Source organism: Amaranthus tricolor, chromosome 16 (assembly GCF_026212465.1).
Source record: "Amaranthus tricolor cultivar Red isolate AtriRed21 chromosome 16, ASM2621246v1, whole genome shotgun sequence".
Lineage (NCBI taxonomy): Eukaryota > Viridiplantae > Streptophyta > Magnoliopsida > Caryophyllales > Amaranthaceae > Amaranthus > Amaranthus tricolor.
This window is the reverse complement of record NC_080062.1, coordinates 4,481,086-4,490,785: the sequence shown is the minus strand read 5'-3', so window position 1 is coordinate 4,490,785 and position 9,700 is coordinate 4,481,086. Positions and strand designations below refer to the sequence as shown.

General features: G+C 27.3%; 1 protein-coding gene across 1 annotated transcript; it reads right to left on the bottom strand.

Moving 5' to 3' along the window:
• Window positions 1-4,280: 4,280 nt before the first annotated feature.
• On the bottom strand, window positions 4,281-9,485 carry LOC130802444 (probable indole-3-pyruvate monooxygenase YUCCA10). The gene is made up of 4 exons (XM_057666463.1): window positions 8,874-9,485; window positions 7,939-8,172; window positions 5,874-5,996; window positions 4,281-4,472 (listed from the first exon to the last, which is right to left on the bottom strand). The coding sequence occupies exons 1-4, from the start codon at window positions 9,483-9,485 to the stop codon at window positions 4,281-4,283; spliced, it is 1,161 nt and encodes a 386-aa protein (XP_057522446.1).
• Between the last annotated feature and the right edge of the window lie 215 nt (window positions 9,486-9,700).

Here is a 9,700-nt window from a genome sequence, read left to right as displayed (position 1 = left end):
TGTTTTATTCTTCAAACTGCTTCTTCTTCAAGCTGCAAAAACCCACGACACCATTCTTCACACTGCTGTTGTCTGCAAAAACCCACTACATTTGTTGCTTCTTTTCTTCTTCATCCTTCTTTTTCTTGTTTCTTCTTAAAAACCCACGAATTGCTATTATTAGTTGTTTTATTATTAGTTTGTATAGCTATGGTTAATTTTGAGTTGTATTATTTTTAGAAATAATTAGCTAGAGTTAGTTGAATGAATGTTGTTATTATTATTATTATTATTATTATTATTACTATATATATATATATATATATATATATATATATATATATATATATATATATATATATATATATATATATATATATATATATATATATATATATAGAGGGTTGGTTGAATAAATGTTGAAATGGTTATAATTATGGTTATTATTATTATTATTATTATTATTATTATTATTATTATAGGGTTGTATTATTTTTAGAAATAATTTGCTAGAGTTTGTTTGTGTTTTTCCATGCGTTTTAGCACAATGAAGAAAGTGCGTGGAGAAATGGGATCTAGTTCGAGAGCCACATATCCAAAATGGAAAACAGTAAAGGTACACAACACTATTTGGTATATATTATTGTGTTGAAATTTTTATAATCCAAATCAACAGTCATATGCTTGATATTACGAGCTAAGTTGCTTTTTTAAGGTTTTTCAAGCGTTTTTGGCACTTTCTCGCATAAAGTAGTGCAAACTTGGTTTGTTTGACACGGAACTTGGCACACAGCACTATTTGGTATATATTGTTGTGTTGAAATGGTTAGAATCAAAAACAACAGTCATATGCTTGATATTACGTGCTAAGTTGCTTTTTGAAGGTTTTTTAAGCGTTTTTGGCACTTTCTCGCATAAAGTGGTTCAAACTTGGTTTGTTTGGAGGGAAACTTGGCACACAACACTATTTGGTATATATTATTTTATTGAAATGGTTAGAATCGAAAACAATAGTCATATGCTTGATATTACGTGCTAAGTTGCTTTTTAAAGGTTTTTTAAGCGTTTTTGGCACTTTCTCCCAAAAATTGGTTCAAACTTGGTTTGTTTGGCACGAAACTTGGCACACAACACTATTTAGTATATATTATTGATTTGAAATGGTGAGAATCGAAAGCAATAGTCATATGCTTGAAATTACGTGCTAAGTTGCGTTTTTGAGGTTTTTTAAGCGTTTTTGGCAGTTAAAAAGCCTATCTGCTGCTATCACTAATGCTTGGGGTCGAAACCGCAGCATATGGTGGCCAAAAAACCGCAGCATTTGAGGTTTTTTTCCACTAGTGAGCAACACTTCACAGACGCGGGTTTCTGTTTTAACTCGGTTCTTTGTGGGCTTTTAAGCCTTTTGTCCTAGGGTTCTCTAATTAGTTTTAGGGCTATATAAGGGTTCTTAGAACTTTATTAGAGTAGTGTGAGTGAAGCTAATTGTTGTGAATGGGCTATGGCAATGGTGAAGAAACAATAACAAAACAAATGTAAAGATAAACACCAAAACAGAGCACAACAATGGAAGAAGCAAAACACACGATAAATGAGGTATCTATGGATACCTCCCCCTCAAAATAAGTATCTTATCATTAATATTAATCAAAATACATTAATGACTCACCTTTCCAAAACTTTAAGAACACCATCTCAAAGCAATTATTGAACCTTTAACTCAATCTCACACAAACACGCATAAACAAGGATGAAGAGCTCTTATGGTGTGAACCCTAGCCTTCAATCTCGTATATGCCTCTCTCAATATCCTAATGGTGTTCTAAGACTCCTTATATAGCCCTTAAACATATTAGACAAACCTAGGACAAAAGGCTTAAAAACCCACAAAAATCCCGCAACAAAACAGCAACGCGTACTGGGCAAGTACTGCATGCCGCTCGACCCGAGTAGCCTTGCTCAACCGATCGAGCCAGCTCCCTGATGCTACTGGACAATTGTTGTATTAAGGCTCGATCGAGCCCCATAAACTCGGCTGGTCGAGCGGCCCTCAAAGCTTCCCAAACTTCGTGTCTTCCCATCATTAAGGCACACCAACTCATCATTATTCATCACTTGATCAAGTAACCCAAAACATATGTGTCCATACCCATTAACACTCTCATCTGCACTCTCAAAAGTGCAAGATAGAGCATGCATGATCAAGTGATCGAACCAATCACTAACCTAATGGGAATTGGGTCTTGACTCAACACTAATACACTAGAAGCAACTAGGGTTTATCCAAGAGAGTTCTTCATTGTATTAGTGATTTTGTGAGAGACCACCACTAAAGGTGAGGTCTTTACTTTGGGAGATTGTTCTTGAAACTTATAAGATAAGTCATTGATGTATTGTTAAGTATTTTAATGATAAGATACTTGTTTTGAGGGGGAGGTATCATAGATACCTCATACATCTTGTGTTTTTGCTTCTCCATTGTTGTGCTCTGTTTTTGTTATTTTCTTTGCACTTTGTTTTTGTGTTTGTTTTTTCACCATTGCAATAGCCCATTCACAACATTAACCTATAATAAAAGGTATTTTGAAGTATTGTTAGCTTATAAAAAGATATTCCTATATATAATTGTTCAGATTGATTTACAAAATATTATAAAGTTATGCTCTATTTACTTAATTTTCAACCTTAACAATTGAGATACACATAAAGTTTTAATTATTGAATTACACATTAATCATTTAGGTAAAAAAAATATTTTAAATGACGTATTATTCATAAAGTATTAAAAAAATAAATCAATTATGATAATGAAAAAATATTATTAAACCAAACTTTTTATAATAATCAATTACTTTATAGGATTGCATTCAAGCAATTATGAAAGAATAAATTATTAATTATTTTTGGAATTTTCTTGTAAAATCTTTTCATAGAAAATCCATTTGGGTATTTATGTCTTAATTAATTTTAATATAATAAATATTTTTAAGTTTTTCTATTATTTTTGTGCAAATAATTAATTTAAATTGTTTATTGAATTATGTTTTTACTGATATTCTCTTTTTAAAACCTATTTTTAATACTACCATTGTCACACTACATTTTTTTTAATATAAATAGACACCACTTACTTTAAAGATCAAGTTTTAATCAATGTGCCATATAACAAAAGGAGCATGTATATTAGTAATACGTTTTTTTAATCTAATAATAATTGGAATCTTATTAAATGTTTTAATTTCTTTCAAATTAATTAATTCATCAGAAGTACATAATTAGTAAGGTTTATTGAAAAACATTTTTAAAACATCCTTAGCACGAAAATTTATTTAGTTAGTGTAATTGTTAAAGGCTGCTGTTTAGTCTGAGTTTTAGAAAATGCAATAATGTTATTAACAAGAGTAATAATTTTATTAAGAAGGTAAGAGCTACATAAACTTTTTATTGTATTTTAAGTTTAAGGTAAGGTGAATACCTTATAGGCCGTGGAAGGAAAATTGATCACTCCATAGATGGTCAATGACCCAGATATGGATGAAAATATTAAGATGATTTATCCCACATTGATGAATTAATATAATATGTAGGCATTAATAATAAGTCAAATTTAATTTAATATGGTATTAAAACCGATGGTTCGATTAATAAATAAAAATGGTAGGTCCAAAAAGAATAATGTACATACACTAAATGATTACTCTCACCGTATCACATCTGAACTTAACAAGGGTTCACATGTGAGGAGGATCTTGGGATGGTTTATCCCAAGATCAATAAATTAATATGTTGACATTAATAATAAATCTAGCCTAATTTAACATAAAAAACTTTCAACGATTACTTCAAACCTATAATTATGAGCTATGTAGTTTTAAAAGATTTTATAATGTATATATTTTTGTTTTGTTATGTCATGTCTTTCATAAAATTAACCAATTTCTTCATAATTTAGAATATAGCATAAACAAATCGGACAATAACAAATTTAATCCAAAACTTTAGGAATATTATTACTCCTATATTTTATTAAACATAGTACTAATATTGATGAAAAACAAAAAGGGATAATTATACAGCACATAATTAACTAAATTAATTTGGCCGCAAATTACTATAATCACTAATTAATCTAAGCCAAAACATAGTAATTAATAGAGAAATAACTTAAAACTCCTAATAAACTTACTAATACATATTCATAGACTATATATCCGCAAGACTATAACAACTAGATATTCTCGTTTCCTCTTGCCTGTAGAGAATTTATCGGCCTTATCCCAATAAAAAAACTAGCGAATAACTTAAAGTTCCTCTAAAGCGACCATATTTTGTAGAGCAAGCTCGATATCATTAGCAATAGCTATGGCATCCTTAGATGCTCCTTGAAGTCCCATTCTTGCTAGTCCTGCACAATAGAGTCCATTTTTGCCCTTCCAATGGTTTGGGTAACTGTTCTTTGGAAATCCATTATCATTTAGGACAAAATCATAATCCTACACAAAAAGATTAAGTGTAATTTTAGTGTTATTAGAATGTGAATCAGATTGAAATACCAGTATCGTTCTTAACATCATATGAATTTTAGGTAAAATGAAAGAAAAATGTCCTTTTTATAGAAGGTTGATTCTGGTTATTAATGAGTATGGTGCTTGGAAAAATAACAAATACGGACCCCTATATATATTATAATTATTATTATAAATGTAGATGCGTTATATACTTATTAAATGATAAAAGAATTAATTTAATAAAAAATGCATGCTAAATTGAGATATTGGGCTAAAGTAAAATTAAAATTTTACAAACGGTGTTCTACGTCTTACGTGATAATATTCCTGGGTAGATTTATTACGCCCCTTTTTTGCTCTAGGGCCCAGGCAAATGTCTACCTGGCCTAGAGTTAGAAAAAACCCTACAAAAGACTTTCTTGTTGAAAGTTGTGTTATACAATGTTGTGAAAGAGGATATGCAAAAGTATTACATAATCAACAATGATTGTGCTTTTATTTATTTATATTGTTATTTAATCTCAAACTATTATGTATGAGCTTGTTGTTAATTTTGTGGTAGATTTTATAATATGACTTTTTTATGAATTTATTAAACTTAGTTTAACAAAATTTCAACGTGAAAATAATAGGAGTATGACATTATATGTGATGAATTATGCTATGTAATAAATATCTTTGATATAGAAATTACTGTTTATGATTAAAAAAAAACATTACTATTATGCTATGCAATTAATTAAGAAATTCAAAAAAAATTTGAAAAATAATTGTTTAGTTTTATTACTTTTTTGTTGAAGTTTTAATAGTTGTCTAATCGTATAACTACATGGTAGAAGTATTCAAAAAATCTACTCTTTTTAATGATAAATTTTCGCATTAAATCTAGTATGCATCGGATATATAATAATGTAAAGAAAAATAAAATAATTACGTTATTATACATTGTTTTGTAAAGATTATTCAAATAAGATAACGATTAAAGTTTGCAATTGAAAGGAGATATTTTAAAAATAATAATTATAAAGAAATTGAATACATTTTGATGAGAATAGGTGTCACAATTACAAATCAAATTAATACTCGGCCTATGATAACAAAAAATAAAAATTTAATAATAAAAAGCCTAAATAAAAAAGTAAAAAGATGGTAAAAATGAAAAAATAATTTTAAAAAATCAAATTGGTTTATCATTGGTGCACAATATATATATATATTATGCAATGTCTTTTGTAATTGTATTTATACACTTCGCGAATATTAGTATTTCTATATCAAATCATTTACCAATTCCATCGAACTAAATATAAAAAATAAATGTAAAAATAGTTTTAAATAATTATAATTAGCAAAATTAAAGTAAATTAATAAGGCCTAAAATCTTACCTTAAGCCAGTCGCATGCTGCACTTTTATACCCAGTCGCAAATATAATTGCATCAAATTGCGATTCAAAGCCATTTTCGAACGTGACTTTATCCTTGCTAATGCTCATAATTGAAGGCACAACCTAAATTGTTTTACAAATAAAAAAAATAATTAATAAAGTTATTCTTTTCCAAAAATAGTTGAGTTTTAATTGCATAAGTTGATTTCAAACTAACAATAATGTTAAAACACTAACCACAAGTCACAAGTCACAAGTCACAACAATGTCAAGTTTGTTCTATCAAGAAAAAAAAAACCGTTATGAATCCATCCGATGCATGGTAGTTGTGTGGATAGCTATTAGCTGTCTTTGTAACTAAATAGTTGTGGGTGGCTATGACTGGAACTCTACAATTATAGTTGTTAGATATTTAGTTATCTAATTGTTGTATAAATTATATTGTTTGATAAAAAAAAATAAAGGTTATGGAACACTACCAAAAAGAAGCTCTAGTAGTGACATAAAATTGCGACAATGTCTTAAGGTGTCTTTAGTCCAAAAAATATAAATGACATTCATAAGTGTCGCTATTTCTATTGTGACACTTATAATTGTGACTATATTAAATTACAACATTTTAAGTGTTGTATATCAAAACCTATAAACATCACAATCTTAAAATTAATTAAATTAAAATTAATGAGTATAATGACATCATCATCAGTAGAAATAAGAATAAGGAAGTTAAAGTTTATGTATTGATTTTATCAGATTCTTATTTATCACTTTTCATGAGAAACACGAATAAGCTATGGCAAATTAATTTTTTCTAATTTTTTTATTTAAGAAAATAAAATCTTTATAATATCTTTAATCTATTTTAAAAAAAGTTGGGAAATATTTTTTAAAAAACTTTAGTGTAAAATTGTAGTTAATTTTACTTTTTATTATGTGTATTTAATGTGTTTGATGTTGAACACATTGAGATCAAATATATTATTAATTAAATTGTTAATTATTGGTATTTTATTTTCATATTTTTTATTAATTAAATGCTAATTTTTTAATTGGTATTTCAAAATTAAATGCAATCATCCTAACACTTCAAAAAAAAAAATGCAATCATCCCAAGCATCTCACTATTTTCATGAATAAATTAGTATAAGAAGAAAAAATAAAACTAATGTGACACACCTTGGTGTCACAATTGTTCAAAACTTTGCATTTATGCATGTCATAATTGATGTGACAATTTAAGGTGTTTCAATTATTGTGACGTTTACAAATCGTCACAATTTTTTTGGTGACATTTATAAATGTTAAAATTTGGGTATTATGAATGTCACAATTAAGACTCTTTTTTGTAGTGGAAGCAGTTGAAATATAGTATAATTTTTTGAGAAAAATGTAAAACAAATTTTATATTGATTTTCGAATGCTATGAGTAATTGAACGTCCTCAAAACAGCTTTTTGCACCGTTAAACTCTACTTAAATTACTACTTTATCAAGCAATGATATTTTTTATATGTAACATTTTAATCTCGTTAAACCACTAATAACTACTTAAATTACAAAGTTGAGCACGCTCATAAATTTTAATTTCCAAAATTCACGTGAACCCATTTAAGTATATTTTTTACGTTTTTTTCTTTTTTTTTTTTTGTCTTTTTTGGTAAAGTATCACTTATTATCGGGTAGATATATAATTTTGTAATGTACTCCTACTTAAGGAACTAAATAACGTCCTATTGAGATTCTCATATATTATTTTGATTATCATATAGTATTATTTTGATTATAAATTAAGTTGAGAAAATGAAAGAAATAAGTGAAAATCATATTTACGATGTTTTTTAATAAATAATATTTACTCTTCAACTAAAAACAAGACCCGATTCTCATATGCGCATATCTTATTACTTGATTTATTTACAAATATAAATATAACATATTTGAAGGATTTTCTTCAAATAATTTGAAACAAAATAAAAAATTGCATAAAATTTAATTTTAAGGAATAATATTATAATATATTTGAAGGATTTTGTTCATAGAATTTGAAATATTTTGAAAAAAATTACCTTAATTTTTCCTGATTTGATTTTGGCTATAGTTCCCACATCAATAACTGGACTCCTTCCTGTAGTAGCCTTAAGAAAAAAAGGACCTTTTTTTGGGCGATAAATGCCATACTTTGATAAATCTCCATATAAAATTTGACCAGCAAAAATGGCTAATTTATCAACCATTTGAATGCTCAAATATTTCAATAATGTCATTGCAATAAATATAACCTCTTTTGTAAACACATGAACCTACATTCATATAAAAATAAATAAATTTAATGAACATATAAATTAAATTAATTGTGTTAAGAAATTTAAATTTATAGTTATAACCAACAAATTAATTGCTTCTTTCGTCCCAATGAAATAGCCTCATGTACAAATGGGGTGAAAATTAAGAAAAATGATTGAAAGTAATAAAATATTTTTATGAAAAAGTCAGAGAACTAAAATAATGAAATGAAAATGTAAATTAAATATATTGATGAGAATGAAAAGAATATGGCTCAATGCCAAAACTAAAATGAAGCAAATTCAATAAGAACTAAAACGAGACTAATTCTTTGAGACAAATGGGTACTGACAACAGATAATTTGTGATGTTTGTTTTACCTCTATAATGTTATGAGGTTAAAAAATTAAAATTTATCGAGATATAATAAACATCACCTGTTTGATTTATTTTTTAGAGTTACATTTCTTTCTTCACATGAGACTTTTCACAGACTATTGAAAATAAATGTGTTTAAAATAAACCCGACAATCCGATATTTACCAAACTTTGTTACAGATTTCAACATGATCCGACTTCAAAATGAATTTAAAATTATATAAAAATTAATGTGAACGCAAATTCGATTTTAAACTGACTCGAAAACAAACTAATGTCATAAACACCTTTAATTGAAAATAACAGAAAATACAAATAACAAAAAATTGTTAAATCTTACCGGACTTCTTATAACAATAGAAGTATTTGCACCAGAATTACATAAATCATAACAAATCTCCATGCCTGAATTTCCACACCCAACAACCAAAACATTTTTATCTTTAAATTCATCACCGGACTTGTACTCACTAGAATGAATAACAGCATTTCCAAATTCCTCAAGTCCAGGAACACTCGGGGTGTAACTCTTACTATTTTCACCGGTAGCGACAATTAAAAATTTACTAGCGAAACTTTTTGTGACATTAAATCGAAGATCTTTCGATTCGACTAACCATTTTTCTTTATTTTCGTCAAATATAGCAGATTCAACACGATGAAAATAATACGAATTAATATTAAAATAATTAACATAATCATCAATGTAATTAATAAAATCACATTTATTCATAAACCTTTTAACATGATTTGCATGGGGTTTAAAGGGCAAAGAACAAAATTCTTTGGCTAAATGAAGATTACATCTATCATAAGCTCTTTTTTTCCAAAGTGAAGCACAACAATCTTCTTTTTCTAGAAGAATGTATGGGATTGATTTTTTGGTTAAGCAAGCAGCAATCCCTAGCCCTGAAGGACCAGCCCCTACTATTAGGACTACTGTTTCCTCCATTTTTAGGACTTTTTTTAAATGTTTTTTTTTTTTAGAGAAATGGGGAAAAATAAAAATTAAATTTTTGGTGTTTGATAATGAAAGTTTGGGTTGATGAATGCACTAAGATTGTAATTCTAGGGGTATTTATAGATCAAAATGCTAGATTTTACATTTTTTAAAAAAATATTATTTAAATAAATTAAGTTTGATTATCCAATTTATTGCTTATCTAC